This window comes from Trematomus bernacchii, unplaced genomic scaffold (genome assembly GCF_902827165.1).
Source record: "Trematomus bernacchii unplaced genomic scaffold, fTreBer1.1, whole genome shotgun sequence".
Classification (NCBI taxonomy): domain Eukaryota; kingdom Metazoa; phylum Chordata; class Actinopteri; order Perciformes; family Nototheniidae; genus Trematomus; species Trematomus bernacchii.
In genome coordinates, this window is record NW_022987720.1 from 12,890,074 (window position 1) to 12,911,293 (window position 21,220).

The 21,220-nt window shown below is 41.0% G+C and overlaps 1 protein-coding gene across 1 annotated transcript; it reads left to right on the forward strand.

Annotated features, from left to right (window-relative positions):
• Positions 1 to 1,538: 1,538 nt before the first annotated feature.
• Positions 1,539 to 19,349, forward strand: cavin1a (caveolae associated protein 1a). Its single transcript, XM_034143855.1, has 2 exons — positions 1,539 to 2,335; positions 18,281 to 19,349. Exons 1-2 carry the CDS (start codon positions 1,820 to 1,822, stop codon positions 19,040 to 19,042), a joined length of 1,278 nt encoding a protein of 425 aa, XP_033999746.1. The 5' UTR covers positions 1,539 to 1,819; the 3' UTR covers positions 19,043 to 19,349.
• The last annotated feature ends 1,871 nt before the right edge of the window (positions 19,350 to 21,220 follow it).

The following is a 21,220-nucleotide window of genomic DNA, read 5'->3' on the forward strand; positions in this document are numbered from 1 at the left end:
TCACTTGCCACCATTCATTTGTTCTCCTCTTAATTGTGCCTTTACTTTCAGCAATAGATTCTGATGCAGCTGTTTTATTTTATCATAAAATGCTTCTTTCCCCATATTATAATCATCCGACTTAGATATTTATCACTTTCTGTGTGACACATTTAAATGCATATTTCATGCCCTTGTTTGCAACTAGTGTTTTGTTGTTCCACTGTATGACCACTAGAGGGCAGTGAACTGTCATGATAAAACAGTCAAAATGGGTTTATGGATGATATTCTAGATTTCTTACAAACACTTAATACAATTTAGTCCACTTGACTACTACGTCACTATTTTAACATATTAATTATTTCAAAAAGATGCTACCCCTTTTGTTGGATTCTATTGGTCTAGATTCCTTGATAACAAGAATTGAGACTAACATAATTTCAAACATAAAAGTTATCTTGTCAATAATCTTTAAAAAAAAATCGTGTAATCAGCTGACACCTTTTTACAAAAAAAGAAAAAGAAAGGCGGACCAAGAAGGCTTTTTCCTCCACTTGCCTAGGTTTAAGTTGAGTCATCTTACTTGACCAAAGTTTTTATGCAAAAACAGGTAAAACACGTGAGCATTCTTCTCATTAAAGCAAAAAACTAGCTTAGCATTAGCATTGCTAGCTAGTGGTCACTTTGTTTATACACAGGACGCAGGTACAGGAAGGACCTCCGAAGGTAAGTTACCACCGTTGCCCGGCCGTTAAAACCAAGTCCTGAAACTCCAAAGTCAGAGTTGAATATACACAAGCTTGTCAACTCGTCCCTGGTCAGTGCTATTTATTCTAAACTTCCCGACTTCACAAGGCTTTTGGGACTGCTAGCAATGACGTTTCTAGAAGGTCAAACTGGTCTCGGTACTGCAACCTGTTCAAAAGAAGCCATATTGAAGTCCGAATAGCCTACCATGTTATGATGTTCATCAAACATTTGATCAAAAACAACCAATGTGTGCAGCCAAATAATTATAAAATATTAATATTATTCTGTAATGCTACTACTAATAATAAAACAGTTTAAATGCACATTTTGGCTCCTACAAGACTAATCAACAAGATATTAGTTATTATTGATGAATGTATGAACATGTAGATTGTAAGTATATCTCAAAACCAATAATCAGACTTTAGAAAGTACAAGAAAAACAAAAATCAATCCAATTAAACATTCAATCTAATATAAACAACACACTGACACGTGGAATATACTGTAGATATCAAACACAATAGGGTACCCCAAACCACATGCATTTGGTAAAACAATCAGCATAGCCTTTATTGACATGACATAATCAGGTAAGCACAATAGTAGATTGTGAACTTCAAATTGTCACAATTCATTGGTCTGAACTGATAGACGGTCTACATTTGAGTGGAATCTGGTAGAGAAATGCTGCTCTGTGCTTGGGGACAGATTGGGTGGAGCCCATGGCAGCAGGGGGAGCTGGGGGCGGGTGTAAGAAGCGAAAACTTTGACTGGGTGGTTTCACAGGGAGCATAGGCATTTGAGTCAGGGCACACATGCCTCAGCTGTGAGAGGCCCAACTCCCCTTGGCTGGCTGTCATCCCAGAGCAGAGGCAGAGAGACACAGAGACTAAGCGTGAAGAGAAAGTTATAGTGTAAAGTAGACTAGAAAGAGGCAAGTGTTTGAGAAAGTTGTTTTAAAAGAAGAAGAAGAAAGGTTTACAGACTTGAGTTGTGTGTAGCAAGGCTCCTGCAGGTCGTTTTTCAGTAGTTTATTTTTAACTGTAGCCAGTGCGCAGGCGGTTTGCATTCAGAGTTGACAGCCATGGCGGATACAGGTGTCAAGAAGGCGCACGTAGAAGAGCCTTACGATGACGACGACGAGGTAGCTCTGGTGACCGCCGCCACAGAGCCGGCTGTAGACGACGATGATGATGATGATCTTTCTGAGGACCCTTCTGAGGAGGTGGACCTGGAACTGGCCACCGGACCTGGAGGCAAGACTGAAGCACAGATGAATGGGGTCATGGTCCTGTCTCTGCTCGACAAGATTATCGGCGTAGTAGACCAGATCCAGCAGACCCAGAATGGGCTGGAGGCCCGGCAGGGGGCCATGGAGAAGTCAGTGTCAACCATCCAAGGGGAGCTGGCTAAGATGTCCAAGAATCACGTCGGCACAACCCACACTGTCAACAAAATGCTGGATAAGGTACGCAAGGTCAGCGTCAACGTCAAGTCGGTGAGGAACAACCTGGAGAAGCAGGCGGGCCAGATCAAGAAGCTGGAGAGCAACGAGAGCGAGCTGCTCAAGAGACGCAACTTCAAAGTGCTCATCTACCAGGTGAATACTTCAGTGTGTGTGTGTGTGTGTGTGTGTGTGTGTGTGTGTGTGTGTGTGTGTGTGTGTGTGTGTGTGTGTGTGTGTGTGTGTGTGTGTGTGTGTGTGTGTGTGTGTGTGTGTGTGTGTGTGTGTGTGTGTGTGTGTGTGTGTGTGTGTGTGTGTGTGTGTGTGTGTGTGTGTGTGTGTGTGTGTGTGTGTGTGTGTGTGTGTGTGTGTGTGTGTGTGTGTGTGTGTGTGTGTGTGTGTGTGTGAGCTTGATCTCTCACTATTTCCATTGCTGGGTGGATCAATAGCAAACCATCTTTCTTGGAGAATGTTCTGGTAATGCTTTACATGTGGCTGTTAAAGTTACACTCACAGTACATGTTAAGGGGGTGTGTTGCATTCCCAATGCCGCATAGGAAAGTTGGGAGGGCAGTGTGAAATGCACCTGAAAAGCTATCAAAACATCAGAGCCACCTTTTGACATCATCTCACCAGAGAGAGTTAGAGTCACACTGTGGCTTGAATTGACCCGTGTTAGTGGAAATATCCTGTAGTTTCTCAGGACAGGCTCTTTGGTTTCCATGACATACAGTACATGTCTAAATCAGTTTTTCCTAAAACTTCAATGAGGCTGTAATGTTTTAGAACAGAAACAGAAAGTGCAAGGTCTATTTAGAAACTGTTATAAGGTTTGTATTCATGATCAGTGAGAGGCGACATCCACCTACTACTACTAGCTTTCATGGAAAAATTATTGCAGATTGTGACCTCTCCCACTCCAAGACTTCATGATTACCAAATTAAACTATATAAAGACTAGTGGTGTAAATAAAAAGCCCTATAAACACTGGCATGAAGGGCTACTTGAGACAGAACCAACGCCCCAGCCTGGAGAGCTCAGTGAGCAGATAGTTGGCAGGGCGCTGCCATGTAAGATGAAGATGTAGTTTATATTATTAAGATTTCTCAGAAGTGGCACACACTGGCATTCATGCATTCAATCATGCACAAACCTGCATTTTAATACCTGAGAACCCAAGTAAGAGTATTGGGGCAGTGTCAAATGTTTTTTACGGAGCACTTCTCAAACAGTTGGGACCATGAACATGTTAGAAAAACAAATGGGTTAGAAATCAGATTGACGTGTGAAAGTGTGACTGACAGCTGTTGTGCATTTGAAACCAGGTGAGCAACTCCTTTCTTTTAAGCAGCACACTGCTGCCATGTCTCTCTGGTAAACCTGCGGCATGGAGATGTCAATTGTCAAAGAAAATGCCCGAAGTAGTTACCTTGTGCACATTACATCATAACTTTTACCCCCTTGGAAGCTGGAAAGGAAGAAGATTTCCTTTAAAATCATTAGCAACACAAAATCTGAGAGTTGTAGAGCTTACTACTAGCAGGCGAACCATTTCAGCTCCCCTTCCTGGGATGTCCACTATGGGAGTGGGTTACACTATTGGCATGCAGCAGAAATCCAATTATAGACACTAGTCATTAATAAATTACTCTGCAAAGCAGGTTCCCCCTGCGGTTTGAGATACTGTCTATATGGCAAGCTCTTTTTTAACGGCATGCCAGTTAGAAATTGTAACGTACAGCACTTTGCATGAGCCGAGCTGCAGATGTGGCGAAGCTTGCACCATTTTGTAATGTTAAGGCTTTATTCTGTCATAAGCTTTGATTGTGCTTCAGCAGGCACAAATCATTCAAATTAATTTCCTGTCAGTATTATGTAAAGTGCTACTATTGACATCTATACTGGTCACAGTCATGTTTGAAAGCGGTTGTATGAGCTGCTGCTTCCATGTTGCAGTAGCCGTTTGCAGCTCCCACAATCTGATCTATTTTTGCCAGAAGATGGCTGCACCGTGTCCCGTTTAAAGGGGACCTATCATGCAAAATGCACTTTTGTACGTCTTTTATACATGAATATGTGTCCCCGGTGTTCCAGGGAACTCACCAAGTGTCAGAAAACACAACCCTCTCTATTTTCCTCCATACCCAAATCTCTAAAAAAGGGGCTGCAACGGATCTGATACAGACTGATCCAGATTTGAACACTTCTATGTCGTCACAGAAGTGGCGATACGGCTATTGGGCCAACTCTCCACCTATCAGGGGAATGTGGGGTTGGGCCATGGCCGGCCATTGCCGCTCGAAAGCGCTGGAGACGCTGTAGTACATATGCCAGGCCTGTAAGTGTCGCTGTAGTCTGCCACAAAAGCAGCGAAGAAGACTTCCCGCCCATAGTTACCATGGTTACCCTTCTGTTTATTCTCCGCTGTGGCTTTTTTTCTCCCTCCCCGAGGCAAGCGTTTGCTCCCGCTGCTTTAATTCAATGCAATCCCTCCCCGTCGAGGCAAGCACTGTAATTCTCTCCGGTTAGTCCACCAGCAGATGACAAACACCCACCTCTCCGCCTCTTCCAAGGAACGAGGGGACCGTGCGGCAGAGTTTCAGTTTCAGTTACTTTCGCCGGTCAAGATGTCCGTTAAAGTTTAAATCTTCCGGACAAAATTAGAAAAGTGTCGGTCAAAGGTCTTCTTTGTTATTTATTGAGCTTTAAAACAAATAAATAACGACTCTATATAATAAAACACGGAGGACGGAGATCTCTTTTTCTCCCCCTCTTCTGACAGCCCAGCAGCTGATCAGAGCACGTCTCACCTCTCCTGCAGGAGGGCGTGGTCAGCAGAATCAGACCCGTAGACAGCAAACAGCACATAGAGCGAAATGAGGCATGGCTAAAATGCATGATCTGTTTGGTATTTTGAAAACAGAAACGTATAAATATAGGTATGGCCCTACAATATATAATTTAAATATAGCATGATAGGTCCCGTTTAATTAACGAACGTATACTGGTCAGGAATTGGCAGCAGTGTAAATCAACACTGGCTCTCAGTCAGCTTTCAACACTTTGCTGCGTTACTGTTTGTGTGTTAATGTGTAAGGATGAGATCAGGGTCAGGGTTAGGCATGAGGAGGTTAAGGTAGAGGTTCCGGTAACGTCCCTGTCAGTCAGAAAGCTAGTGCTCTGTACTCACCAGTCAACTCTCAGTGCGTGTGTATGTGACCATTCCTCACCAATATTGCCTTTCACTTACTGTACAGTGTCAATGTCAAGGGAGGCTAGAATTGGATAAGACAAGTGAAACATTTTCAGAGCGTTACCTTTGCTGTTTAAACTTTTTACTCTGTAAGTTTAGCTTTAACTGCAGGTGCTGTTTTATTTTCCCCCGTTAATCTGTCTCTGCACTCTGAGAATAGACACATACTTCAGGATTTTTAGCCTGGAAAGACTTTGACAGCGATGCTTTATAATTAAACCTTCAATGATGGTCGCACGCAGGATCCCCCGGCAACAGCAGGGTGTGGTGATGAAGACATGTTGACCAAATGTGCATTGCATATCAGTTGTGGTGGAACAAGTATCTTAAACTAAAGTAAAAGTACTGGTCATAAATACTCTGAGTCCTTAATTAAAAATATTCTTGAAGTACCCAATGTAAAGGTATTCTTTATTTCGGATTTTTGGATTACAATTATTTATGCATCAAGTTTATCTTCTTGCATCTACTTTGTAAACTGCCTTGTAGCTTGTATCATAATGTATAATAATTCAGTACATCAGTATAACTGTGTTAACAGTACTTGGTTACATTCCACCACTACATCTCAGATAATTATTGTTTTAATTTGAAAAGATCTTGGTCTATCCATTTACTTTTAAGTGATTCTTAAGTTATGGTGTTACTGGGGTCAGCAAAGAACATCCTCATTAGAAACTAAATCAAATGTATTCATTTTTATGGCTTACAATTTGAACTGTAAGCCATAATGAGACCTGGTTTTAATGCGATACCATCACAAGTGGGCAAGTCTAAGTACAGGTGTGAAGGTAGCAAAGACGCATTGAGATCTGATCGCCACAGATGGCTGCATTTTTACAGTGTGTGCAAATGTATCCTGGGCCTGGGTGTTACTCTAAACTTTTAAAACAATATTTATATTCTGTCGTGCTTCACCGAGTGCAGGGTACTGGCCCGCAAAAAAAGGTGAATGATAATAGAGCGAAGTAAATGTATCATTGCAAATAATTATTGTCATTTGCATGCAGTTCCCACCGGTTCTAATTTTTTAATGAAAACTGAACTCCTCATAACATGTTTATATGCATATAGACTTGTGAAGTGAGATCCACTCGATCACAAGTGGTCACTCGAGATGTATTCTGATGTCAGGTGTGAACTGGCAGACGTAGAGCTACCCTCTCATGACTGGTTTACACAAGACACATGTTAATGCCATGTCTGAACAGGATCTCTGTTAGAGACACACATTTGCTTCCTCATTAGGGGGCATCTTTCTGCAGTTTTAAAATAACAAACCCCTATCTAGAAGTGACCTTGCAGCAGCTGAGGGTCTTCCTGCTGCACACGGCACCAAAGCCTGTCAGCTCTGCGGTTCGCAACTGGTCAATGAGTCAATGCGGCCCTGCTCCCTCACACACACGCACGCACGCACACGCACGCACGCACACACACACACACACACCTCGCGTTTTTCTGCTCTGACAGTATTGCTTTATAGACCAATTGTCTTTCCATTTTTTAATTAGTGTATTGCTTTATTTCCCGTTAGTCTCATATCACCAGTCAATTGACTATATTAGTTCAGCCTCACAAGTCTCATTTAGTGTTTTGTAACAGCTGTCTGGAAATGAACCTGATCTTACAAGACCCTAGCTGGATTAGAGATATTAGTGTGTGTTTCTCAATGAAGTCTCATGATGGTTGTTTAATAATGATTGTAAATGTCCCTCTAGAGGTGATAGCAACTCCATATTCAATCCATAAGAATGTTTTTATTCTCTTTTCAAACAGCTAAAGTTGTAAGCCTCTGCTACACATAATTAACATCTTTCGAAAATTACAAACATTAGATTTTTACAAGTCAGAATTTTCCACCTTCTCAGCTGTCAGGGTAGAAGAAACCAGGATGCTGCCACTGTGGTGATACAGTAAGGGAAGTCACAACACAAGAAATGTAGAAGTAGATACCAATATAAGGGAATTACACTGTTCTCAATATCAATTTGATACCATGTTAAAAAACAAAACAAAACATCCCATGTACTTTAACATACACTCATTATTAACCGTTTGCATACATGTTTTGGGATCATCATCATTTTTGAATTTGTGGGGTTCAGCCTCAACAAACGTTTTCGTCCATAAAAGGAGTTTTACAGCTTATTTTTACAAATGCAGTTGTATTGCCGAATAACTGATATTGATGTAGTAACCCCTTTTAATGTCATCAATTTATGGATTTACATGCTTCGTAACAAGCAGCTAAACAACAAGGTTTCCATGTGATAAAATGTGCAGTGTGAGGCTCATTTGTGTTTGTTTGATAGGAGGACGTGTTTGCTTTTTTTAGACACTGTGACTCAGCCCATCAGGATTGTGTGTTTCAAAATGCCCACTATTTAATTATGCGGATTAATCCGGTTAATGTAATGCAATAGTGTATGTCAGACAGTACTGATGTGCGTCTGGAATGAGGGTGTGTTTGGCTGCAGCTCAAAGACAGTGATAGCCATGTGATCAGCTCTATCATGGAGATGTAAGTCTTCTCAGTTACAGTCTACTTATTCCAGACCAACCCAGCGGAGATCGGATCGCAGCCAAAAAGTCTTGCCACCAGCCCCAGCCCACCTTATTTGAATATACTTTAATCTTGCCCTGACTATGTGACATCTCTGTTCCAATTTCCCATGGCAAAATAATCCAGTCAATTTTTTCTTTGGCCAATTAATTCCAAGTAATTTGAGAGGAAGCAGTTATGAATCACTTAGTGAACCGCTTGCAAGCGACAGAAACCGGCCACACCAAAAAGCACTAAATTGGTGTTGTGATTCATTCCGTTGGCATCTCTCTGCCTCTCCTGCCAAGATACCCACTTGTTCTGCTCCCTCCTTCTCAGTTTCTCTCCCACTATCAATTTAGCCCCTTCTACTCCAACTCTAGACATCTAATCCAGAACTAAGGGCACAGCTCATTCAGTATTTGCTCCAGCACTTGGTGTATTACTGTATGTTGTTCTCTTCAGTCGCTCCCCTCTGTCCTTTTCCCCTGCGGCCCTCCTCTTCCTCAGGCTTGTGGAAAGATATCTTGCAGGCTCCACATTTCACTATTGCATGTGAGCTACCATCTCGAGCCAGTTTAGAGTTCCAGAACGTGGTGGCTTGTGAGCCCCTGCGTGTAAAAAGTGATCCAATAGTTAGAGGCTGCAAGGATATATCGAGTACATGACCTAAACATTTACATTAAAAGTGTCTACTATAATCAAAAAGAAAAACACAAACTAATACCAGCCGGAATTTAAAGACAGTTATTTAAATTTGGTTTAGTTTAACATTTTCACACTATCATGTCCGTGTGCTAAATATGAGGCTACACCCATCAACCTTTTAGCTTGTTAGCACAAAGTCTGAAAATGTGAAAACCGTTTGCCTGTCCCAGTCCGCCAGCACCTCTAAATTAACCTCACATTATGTTGTGGTTATTTAGTCTGGACAAAAAAGTGCAAAAATGAATTGTTGCTGGACAATTTCCTGTTTAGGCACTGTCACATCTTGGTTGTTAGGTAACAAGAGGAGACTCCAGGAAGTTACTGCATCCTGTCAAAAAATAGCCCCAACAACATGTCCACATTTGTTTTTCCTCTTGGTATTGTAAGGAGTTAAACAAACAAGGTATCAAAGTTAGCGAAGCTTTATGTTCCACACAGATGAGAGGTGTTCTCATGTAACTTTACTTTAGTCTAGAAAGTTACATGAGAGCACTTTGAATCGCCACATGCTGAAAAGTGCTATATCAAATTGCCTTGCCTTGCCTTGCCTTGCCTTGCCTTGCCTTGCCTTGCCTAGAAAGCATTTAAGTGCCTTTCCCAAAATGTCTAACTATTCCTTTCAAGTCAAGTTTGTTTTTCCTTTGCTTATCTCTTCCACTCATCATCTTTGTTTGAACCAACAATGTCTCAAAACCAGAGCTGTTTCTCTTGGCCTGATTGTCCAAATCCAGATCTGGTAACACTCTAATCTCTCTCTTTCTCTGGCACACACAATACGTTTGTTTACCACAGAAAAAAAGTGAGTTACACCTTAACAAAAAACTACCTTTTCTTGTTTAGTCGGATCACATTTTTGTTGCTTTTTGAAAACACATGTATTTGATGTCACCTGATGTCACAACATCTAAGGAATGTAAAGAATTAAGCAGAGGGTACTTTTGATACAGCAGCAATGACGTTACCTCCAGGGGGATATATTCCTTCTCTGTACAGCACTGTGCATTTCATTGGCAGTAATATGCTTCTCTATTCCGGCACATTTGAATAGGTGTAATTATTATTTATTTGTATCATACATTACATCTGCACTCTTTGCTGCTTTATCAGAGTGAGTGTACAACACTACATGGAGATACAGTAACGGAGGAGGATTTGCTGATATTGTTACTGTTACCTTTCCTCTGCTCCTGCCATGAGGATATACAGTTGGTACAGCAGCAACAGGATCCCTGCTATTTCTAGAGCATGTACTGTATATACTTTGTTGAGTTATTTAGGGACACAAATGTGTACTTGCTTATCAGCTTATGGTGCTTTAAAACACCTGGTAGATATTGTGTACACGTGTCTGGTTCCTTTCAGTTGAAATCAGTCCAGATGTTTGTGAGCGGTTTGGTTCCACACGAGGACACTGATCTGATCTCAGGGCCAGCTGCCTTCCTGTCCCACTAAACATCCCCATCCCATACTGTAGCTGCAGACAGGATTCACCAGCTGGGACACTGATCAGGTCACCCCTCCACTGAACGCTCGTAGCTGTCGTCCAACGTCTTGGCTTGCGAACAGAAATGTGTCCTCATACCACATCACAACTCAGTGCAAGCTGCTGACACCCTCCATGCTGTTTATCCCAAGATTTGTAGGCACACCCTTCACCTACAAGGCCACAGCCAAAATAAAAAGGTTGCCAAAATATCTGAGTTGGTATATTAAAGTAACCCGCTATACTGCTGTGGATTAAAAATACACCACCAGCTATGCACTGGAGTCTTGTTTCACTGAGTAAGTCTGAATTTAGCGATAAGCAGCACCAACTGATTGATTTCCTGCATTTAGTGTTTGCTTATTTGATTGATGTGGTTGGGTGTGACTATGAAACCTTAGTTCTTATGTCCATACTGTGCTTTGTTCTTTTTTCCATTCATTCAATATATTTCCCTTTTGTGGTGGATAGTTCAACAGTTCTGTTGAAAACATTAAACCACAAATCTACCATGGAGACTTTAGTAGGCTGTTTAAGCAGCATCTGGACATTCACTATGAATAGAAGTATCTGTTTTTGCTGTAACGTAAGATGTTGCGTATGAATGCAAAGTGTGGCATGTCCAAACCTTTAGTATGAAGTGCAACAGTCAGGTATATTTTCACTGCCGCTGTTCTGGGCACTGGTATTTGAGTTATAGGCCGCCAGTGAGTGCGTGCCAGGTTCCTTTGGGATTAGATTTTGCATGCACATAGATGTTTAGGATTATTAATCTATAAATAAAGAAAGTGCACTCAAATGATGTCAGGCGCAAACTGAGAAAAGTGCACTATAATCTGATTTATTTCCTATTTTCTTTAAAGGCACCATTTTGTTTATAGACTTCACACTTCTTCTCAGAGACGAACGTTTTCATCCAAAGTAGTGGATTATGTTTTTCACATTTAAAAACAGCACGGTTGCTCATGTTATATTGTAAAAAGGTGCACAACTCAAAATGTGTGCAATTTTTTCCGTCTTCAACATCCCAGTGGTGTTATTAAGAAAACACAAACAACTGCCCATTTTAGAACAAAGCAAAGCACTGTGGGTGCTTGCCTTCCGACAACCCACAAGTGTTATTTTCCAGGAGTTATTGGCCATTAGTCTTTAATCGGCATCATGTAATTCAGTCGTTATAGCTTCCTGTAGTTGGGCAATGTAGCAATGTTTTCACGTTGGCAGCTTTGTCTTGCCCTCATTTGAACCACTTTATTCTGTTAAGCGACAATATGAACAATGAATAAATGCAACTAATGCTGTGCTTAAACCAGTTCCAATTTGACATTTTGAAGGGAGTTGTTCAATTTGGATGAGTAATGTGTCAATGTGGATGGCACCTTGACAGAGAAAGGGATAGTCATATAATACATTCTAGCACTGTATCTGCCAGTGCACACAGAGGTGCAAATGGAAAAAATACATTTCCGTCTTTGCATGCGACTAACCCTGGGATTCCAGTGGTCTCAGAGTCATAGACGTGGATAGGCTGAGCTGTGGAAAAGGGCTTCCCTCCTCCAGGTCCATGTGTATGAAATCACAAATCACTGTGACAGAAAAACCAAGGAACTCCCTTCCTGTGGTGTTCACGGTAACATGACATCGCCATGTTGGCTACAAGGTAATACAGAGCTCCCTCTTGTCTATAAACTGAATGGGACTGGTTGTTAATATGTCCATTAGCCACAGGAGGCTTAAACATGGCACCATCAGAGTGTTATTCTAAAAGGAAAAAGAGATCTTCACGAAACAGAATTTGCATTGTGCCCTCTGTCATAAGAGTCCAAAATGCCTGAGGGAGCAGGCGGCTTGACCAGTCCCCTGTGAATTGTTTGAGCCTTATTTAGGAGAGCGTGGGTGGGTTAGGCATCAATATTAATGACCAGAGTACATTAACGTCCTTATTTTAGCCCCAGACAACTCTTCAGGGATCAAAGCAATGTGATTCAGGCCTCCACATAAATGACTCTACACACAAAGCTCCACCTCTGCTTCATGTCAATCTGTGCTTTGGCCTTCTCCCATCCTGGGTCAGGGATATCACTCAGTGAGATAGCAGAGTGCACAGCTGCAAGGACTGGACAGGATCAGACAGCTGCTGCTGTGACTCACCGCAGAGGCCTTTCTTCATGTCTCTGAGGGGGGGGGGGTGTTTATCATAAGCGAGCAAGTTGCTGAATGTCTGCATGCATGTAGGGGAATCAAGATTGCAAATGTTAAAAGGAATACCTCATCACCCATAACTATTGTATATGATTTGTTCACCCCCTGTTACTTAGAAATCTTGCAGAAAACATGTTGTCATACTTTTGATATAAACAAAGAATCAAGTAAAGTCTTGATGAATTGAGCAAAATGTAAGTCAATAATTTAAAGCAACATTTCACAACCGCAAATCTATATCAAAACACAGTTTACAAACACTTACACAACTAGTACAGTATAATACAAGTCTTATTTATCCTATATCAAGTCACAAGCTCACTACTTTCCAAATAGATGCATTTTCTCTAAAACCTTTTAAACCTTGTCAAATTCTTCCTAAACAATCTCACTCTTGAATATTGGGGCAATCTTATTAAAAATGTAGGATATTACAATAAAGGAATTATAAATGTAAATTTTGTAAATATATTAAAATTATATAGATGATTAATTATGTTATTTATTCTACTAACAGCTGACTGAATAGTGGGTGAAATAATATTTTAATAACTAGTTAGGTATACTGGACCAGGTGGAATAGTGAGTGTAGGTCTTGTAACAGCAGATAGAGAGGGGGGGGGTGAGAGAAAAGTGAGCTGCTGTGGTCTCTGCGTAGCGCTGATTAAGTACCACTGTTTGCTCTGTCGTCCATGGTAACAGTCGGTGGTTAAATTATCCCCGAGCCCCCCTATGAGTCAGACAGAGAACATTTTGCTCACATTGTTTAGACACTAAAAAGGCTTTGCTGCTGTTCCATGAACACCTTGGATTCAAGATCTTGTTTCAGGATTACAGAATGTTCAGCATATATTAAGAACATTCTGGTCTGATCTTCAATTAAAGTAAAATAGGCAGGAGACCCTGCTAATCTCCCACATATCTTTTCTTTTTCCTGATAGGTTGTAGTCTTAGTTGTTTACCAGCATCACATTTCCTCTTTCTAATTGCACCTCCTGTGTCGTGCCTCGTTCTGAGAGATGGCTCAGACAGTTGTTGACTTGTCTGAGCTAATCAAACACACACACACCCACACAGACACACACACCAACACACACACACTCAGACAGAGAGAATTCCCACTTCTTCTAGCCAACTTTTCCATGAGCTATGATTCACGACACATTCAAAGGAAAGAAACACTAGCAACAGACCTCCTCATTGAGGAGGGCACACATACACTCAGTCCATTCCCCGGGCACCTGTCAGTAAACACACACAGAGTGCCGACTTTTCCATTACTGCTAAGTGGGAGGAGAGTGGTGGGTAACGCAGGGATACTAATGGACTTCCCACCTCTTCCCTAAAGCTCCCAGTCTCCTGTTTTGTGATAAGGCAGGGAAACCCAAACAAGGTCAACTGACCATTTCCACAGATTCAGCATCCTGGAGTCAAGTTTTAAGAATGTAAATGACAATTTCAGAAATGCAATGTCCTCAGTGTTTCAGAGTCTAAAAAAAAATTGATTTAAAGGAGAGGTGTCATGGCCATTTCCACTGATCATAATTCCATTGTTGAGGTATACTAAAATAGATTTATACTGTGCATTTTTCCAAACTCACATTGGTTTTTCATACAGCATCTCTGTAAACTACTTCATTCTCTGCCTTTAACGGCTCGTTGGAGCTCCAAAAGCTCCAGCCCCCACCCTCCCTGTGAGCACAGTGTGCTCTGATTGGTCGGGACGTTGTGAATCGCGCTGAGCTCCGTGGAGGTGTTGTTTCCTTGTTTAGGATACATAGCGAAACACAGCCAAACTCATCCTGAGCACACACAAACTCACAGCCGAAGTAAAAACAATAAGTGTGGCTTGATATGGAGTAAGAAAAAGGTTGATAAACGCTGTGAGAATGGGTCTGCAGAGAGAATTTTGCCACGATCCCAACTGTCTGTTATCAGCCTGCAGCCAGGGAGGAGAAATCAGCAGAGCTGCCTGTGTGTGAGGAAGTCCGTGGATTGGTCAATTTGGACCAATCAGCGGGGGCTTAACGTAACGGCTCCGCGGACGTAACGTAACGGCTCCACGGATTGGTCCATTTCGTTCCGGGTACGGCATGACATCATGCCGTACCCGGAAGAATCAAATGGACAATGACGTATCTCCAACGAGGCGTTTTGGGGAGGTATTTTCTGTGTTCGAGTTTTACTCGCTACAGGGTGTACTTTGAGGGTTTTGACTCTGCACACCGTTTACATGCATAAAAACCTTCATAACACACAAGGGGACGGGTAATAACCGGAAAAGCATGACACCTCTCCTTTAAATATAACTCTAGTAGAGCTGGACTGATAAATTGGCTCATATCGAGTAATGGTAAATGGACTGTAATTGTATAGCGCTTTATCAGGTCTTTAAGACCCCTCAAAGCGCTTCACATACTACGAGTCATTCACCCATTCACACCTCATTCATGCAGAGCAGTAACACGTGCTCTGGGAAGCTAACATCCATACACATTCACACACCGTTGGCCATCAGGAGGAACTCAGGGTTAAACATCTTGCCCAATACATCGACTTGACTGCACAAGCTGGGATTAAACACACAACCTTCTAGTTGAGAAACGACCACACTACCTTGCAGCAACAGTCTCCCTCCGAGTACTGCTGGAATAAGTCATAAAACCTAGAATTTGTAATAGCAGGTAGCTATTGCCTGAGATCACATGATGTGGCTTTGTTACATGTGCCAAGTGCAAGGGCTGACTTAGGTATGAAAGCTTTTATGTGCGCAGCTCCTCTTGCTTGGAACAGTCCTCAAACATATTTGAAACTGAGCAAATTGGTTCCACTGCCTGTTTTTAAAGCTCGGATAGGTGCAATGACACTTGATACTGTTGGTACTTGTCAATGTCTGGTATGTAAATGTAGCCCTGTAAATACGATGTCCTTTTGTGTATCTGTTGTTTTATGTTCATGTTGTAACCTACTTGCTGCCATGTTGGACAGGTCTCCCTTGAAAAAGAGATTGATGATCTCAATGGGACCACCTGGTTAAATAAAGGTTTGAATAAATAGAGCGAGTTGTTTTCCATCAATTTTAAGTTTCAAGAAGTTTCTATTAAACAACATGAGTAGGTTGGCCAGTGATGGTCTCGATTCAGCATTACAGACTTTTTATTGAGTTATGGTGCTGATGTGGTCCTGGATCACGTTGCAGTTTGCCTGTGCTGTATGACCTCAGCTGTTCCCAGGACGCCGTGCAGTGCTGCTTTTTCCATTGGCTGCAGAAACTTCCTATTCAGGCTTCAGAAGTGAAAAAGTGTTCACAGAAATGCTTCATGGAAAAATTTGTTTTTTCATTTCTTTGTGTGAGGATTTGCGAACACGTGTCAGTCTGGATACTCTTTTATGTGTTTATTTTTATTTTTACACAGAGTATGAGGGCATGTTTACTTGACTAATACAAGTATGTATAAGGTCAGCTTTTTATTTGTGCAATTGTATCATTATTAAATTCTGGTAAAATCTCTTGAACTTGCTTATGTGTCCTATTCAGCTTAGTTTGTCATACTACTAAGTTCTGACAGAATCTGTGGAAAATTATTGTGGTAGGGTTATGTGCTAATGCATTTTAAAATATCTCTCATTAATGTTATTATTGTCACTCACTCGACTCAGCAGGTGCAGTTTTTATTATAGTTTTACTGTATCAAACGCATGTTGGAGTATTGTTGTAGAGATGTCAGCTGTTTATCCGGCAAAACTTCACCACCCACAAGGGACAACATGAGCAGGTGGTTGCCATGGTGACAGTGCGCTGTGTTTATCTGTTGCCGTGAGAGAGACGAGGGTGTTGTGTGTTGGGGCGGGGGGGGGGGCAGATTGAATCCAGAGAGAGGGAAAGGCCAGCCCAAAATAAACCCATACAGAGTGGGTCGCAGAGGACACACCCTACACGACTCCAGATAAGGACGCAACGTCCATTTAATGATAGGATCATATGGCAATAACTGCCCAGGGAGATGTGGCGATCACGTGATCTGACAGGTGTTTATCTGTCAGAAGGTTAATACCGGCATTCAAATCTAACTTTTAGTTAAGCTACTAATAAATTACTAATAATCTAACGCTATAAAACACCTTCTTATGTAGTTTTTTTTTTTTTGTATTGACAGTGACAAACTAAGACATTTCTCAATATATGTCTTCACACTCCATTATATCTGGCTCTTTCATGCCACGTCCTCATGTGTTGCCCTGTCAGTCTGCAGTGCTGTACATGTGTTTCAGGTGTTTCTGCGGGAGATTCAGTTTGCATGTGGCAGCAGGCCGAAAACCACAAAGAATAGACAATCTTTTTTTCTCTCAAATTTAGCACGACTAAATTAGGCCAAATTTGCCTCCTGCTTGAGGCTGAAAATCAGATTTGAATACGTCTACTTTAACATAAAACATAGAGTACATAAAGAAGTCATTAATCGAAGCATGCTCTCTTTTTGAAAACCAAAAAAAGACTTCATCTTAAAATGCCCTGTGAAATATCATAATTAAAAAAAATGTATTTCAGTATCAGCAGAAGCAAATATACAATTACGCAAAACCTACTTTTGGGCCTTTTTCAAACCCTCACTGGTCTAACCCTTGTTCATTTTATGGCACAAGCATCTGCAGTCAGAAGACCTGGTGACTTACTTTATACTTTTATACATTACAGTGTAACACCATTTACTGTATCTACAAAGGCAGTGAATATCGTGGTGGGTCCTCTAATCCCTCTCGGGGCCCCAGACACGCTGTTACGGGGTTTACATTGTCAGCATTGTACTGCTTCTCCCTGTGTGGATATCTGATACCACACACTGACAGTTTCCTGCCACAAAGCATGTAAATATGGTTTCTGCACTCCTGATTGATTAACAGCTGTCCCCAGCAGTAACTCTGTATGCTGTGTGTTGTGAGTAAAAGACTAGAAAGGAAGTATAAGTGTACACCGACCATTAGGTTAAATATTGTAGTGCAACTGAGCTGTATTGCTGTATGGAGGACCTATAGGTGTAGGCCCCTATTTCTGGGTTCACAGAGATATATTTTGAACAAGTGTGAACCTGCTGCACTGCTTTGCTGTACATTATATTATATGGCTAAATTGAAACTGTACTTAGCACCTTGGCTTTCCAGTGAGGCAAACGCACAATTATAAATGATAGTGATAGTATGATAAATGTAGATTAAGAATTGTTCATAATTCAAAGATAATTCTTTATTTGTATATATGTATATAAAACCAGATCCCCTGTTTACTGTTAGATTTGATTGGGTATTAGCAATGGAAGTGTGTGAGTATTTGTTTTTAAAGATACATTATGTTCTGAATGTAATGGCAGGATATAAACCTGTGGTTAGATGGAACATCCTCTTGGTTTTAGTTTCAATATGACTGTGAAGTTGCAGATTCTCTTAAGCCCCATAGATTTATAATTATTCTAATCGTGTGGTGAACATGTGACCGCATCAGACTATGTTCTTTTATAAAGACTTAAAGTGTAATATATCTGGCTGCAGCTAAACTGGCACTTGAATGTTGGCATATGGCTGGCACCACTAGATGGCAGTCTACACTAGCTACAAGCAGTGAAATGTGTGAATGACACATGGATCTGTCAAGCATCATGTACCTGTATTTTCAAATTCATTTTTAGCCCAAAGGCAATTTAATCCACTTTCTTAGACTGATCACATGACATATTAAATGAAATGCCATAATTTACATGATCATATAATACAATTAGCGTAGCCGGATTCCTGATAACATTCTAGTAAATGTCAAATAGAAAATGCGACACAATTCAAACATTGTGATTTCTTAATACAATGCTTCTGCGGCTTGAACGTTGGAATTTTTTCTAATCTTTTATTTTTTGCTCCCTTAGGACAAAGTGAAGCCTCCTAAAACAACCAAATCCAAGACCGCAGAGACCTTGGTTGAAGGCATAGCCGTGGAGGGCCTTGAGCAGATACCTGAGGGACAAGAAGAAGTTCAAGACCATCTCAACTCCGATGAAGAGGTGGAGATTGAGGAGATTATCGAGGAGTCTCGCACCAAGCGCATCCAACGCACCACCAAGCAGCAAGTGGACAACATAAAGAAAGCCTTCTCCAAAGAGAAAATGGAGAAGACCAAAATAAAGACAAAGGAGAACTTGGAGAAGACCAGGCAGAGAACCCGCGAGAACCTGGAGAAAACAAGACAGAGAACCCGTGACAAAATGGAGAAAACCAAGCACAGCCTGGGGCAGAAGATGGGCCAGCTCGGGACCCGCATGACCCCCAACATGGAGCGCAGGGCAAAGATGAAGAGCTCCAAAGAGAAGGCCAAGAAGTCCCTCAATCCTGAACACAAGGTCTACGCCCGCTCCAAGACCACCGTGTACCGCGTGCCGCCCTTCACCTTCCATGTGAAGAAGTTCCGAGAAGGAATGGAGGAGGTGGTGCCAAACACAGAGATGGATGAGGTGGCCGACGATGAAGGAGAGCCAGGGGGAGAGGAGAACGGGCTGGGGGTGCACGTGGAGGTGGAGGATGGGCAGCTGGTGAGGGTAGACAGCCCAGAGATGGAGGCTCTGTTGGAGGTGACTGAGGACTTCCAGCTGGTCAGGGTGGAGCCGGACCTTCCAAAGGCCCAAAGCGAGTAGAGCATCCCAGCTCTGTGTCCTATGAAGGAGGGAATGAAAGGATGACGAAGGGAACATTAGACACAATATTAGTCGTGGGGACTTTATAGACGTGATCACAATCTATGATATCTTTTTTGATTTCTGTTCTCTTTTTATTTTACCCAACAGGGATGACTTTCATATTTGCTCTTCTTTAGAGAAAAACAAAAAAGGCTAGCTTTTAAAACATGGTGCAGGCTGAATGGTTGTTTATGTTAAAGCTAATTGCTGTTTGTTGTGGGTTTGATAATTTGTGTGGATATAAGAATAAAAAAGATATAAATAGTCTTTGCTATTGACGATGTAATGTATAACCTTATATTTGCCATGTATGATATGCACATTTGTGGGTAACAGGAAGTTGTTGGCAGGATTTATGCTTAATCGATGGATTTAGAGATGTAATGTGCAAGAGTGAAACAAACAGGAAAACATGTAAAGGTGTATAAAGAACTGAGGCAGGACTAGAGAACATATTTTCCTTGTTTACAAAAACCATCCTTATTTGCAAAAATAATGAAGACATAAAGGTTATTAACTACTAATCACAAAAACATTCTGCCAGATGTTTTAGTAAAATATAAATTACAATTTATGTAAATTACTGAAAATATAGACGTAATTTCAAATAAATTGTATTTAAAACATTAGAACAATATCAAATATTTAAAGAGTAGCATATAGCACCAGAATAAACAGCTTAAGTACATGTTGTGTACAAACATCTTAGGACAAGAATGTTTTACCATTTTGGACTTTTTTTGTGTTTTGATTTTCATTTCTTTAAAGATTGTGACAAAGGATCACAAGGCCTTAAAATAATCGGTAGTCCACCACTGAGTTTTAAGTTGTACTATATTATGTAGCAAAATACCTTTTTTTGTGTCACTAATTCAGATAAATATTATAATGAAATACTCAAACTGATGTCAATAAGGTGTAGATTGTAGCCTTTTTTATCTTTACAATGCATGCATGTACCAACTTTCCACATAGCTCTGCAAACTGGATTAGAACAACTGTGTCGCCATGGTCACAGCTCATCATAGTACATTTGCAGATCCCTAACACATTTATCAAGGTAATTGCAGGCAGAAAAGAATTATAGCATGAAAAGCAGGATGACAGTTTAATGACTCGTGGAGATGCAAATGTCATCCTAAATGCAGTCGAAGGGAGAAAGCCATTCTGAATGGCAAGGTATTTCAATAAATGTCAGAGAAGATCTTGTCAACAAATTATTTTGCAGAGACCAGGTGCAATATTGTGTATCAGTGATGTCTACACTGATGTAAAAGCCTGCATCTTTGTACAACAAGTTAGAAAATATGTTTTTTAAACAAGTAGAGGAAGCTAAAATAATTGAATTGTAAATATTCAAAGTCTGAAGAAAACTGGCAAAGCCAGTGTTCCATCATTGCACTTTTGACCATGTACGGCAAGCACACAGTGCTCCGGACAAAGAGAAGGTGAATGCATGGCTTCCATTTTCATCCCTAGAGGCTCTGTGATCTTGATGTGGTGCAGACATGCAGAAGCCCACTGTGTAGCGTGGAGAACCATTAAAATAATCAATGGGCTGGGGAATTCAATTAAGGAGAGTGCTCTCTCTGAGCACTGACCAGGGTAGAGAACAGTGAGAAGAACAGAGGAAAGTGTGTGTTTGTGTGATTGTGAAGAGTGTGTCGATACAATATACCCAATACCCTTGGCATCAAGTTCACATTTCAAAGAAGCAAAGAAATCAATTACAGGCCTCTGACATCACATATCACATTATAATTATTAAAGTTTTATATATAATTACATGTCTGTAGTGATTATTTACACAAACATTGACATTGTTTTGCACAGCAAACATTAAACACTTGTAAGATATTTGTCCTTTTTCTTCCTTTTTTTGTTAAGGTGTGTAATTTGCCACCATGTATACACCCTGTTTTGACCTAGGCCTACTGGTTATCAAATAACTGAACCATCCTGCTATGAGCGTGAGGTAGGTCATGCACAGCTTATACAAGGCAAGGCAAGTTTATTTATATAGCACCTTTCAACACAAGGCAATTCAAGGTGCTTTACAAAAATGAAAGACATTCAGACAAAGGCATTTAAAAACAGTCATTAACAAGAAAAGATAATAAAAGAAACATTAAGAGA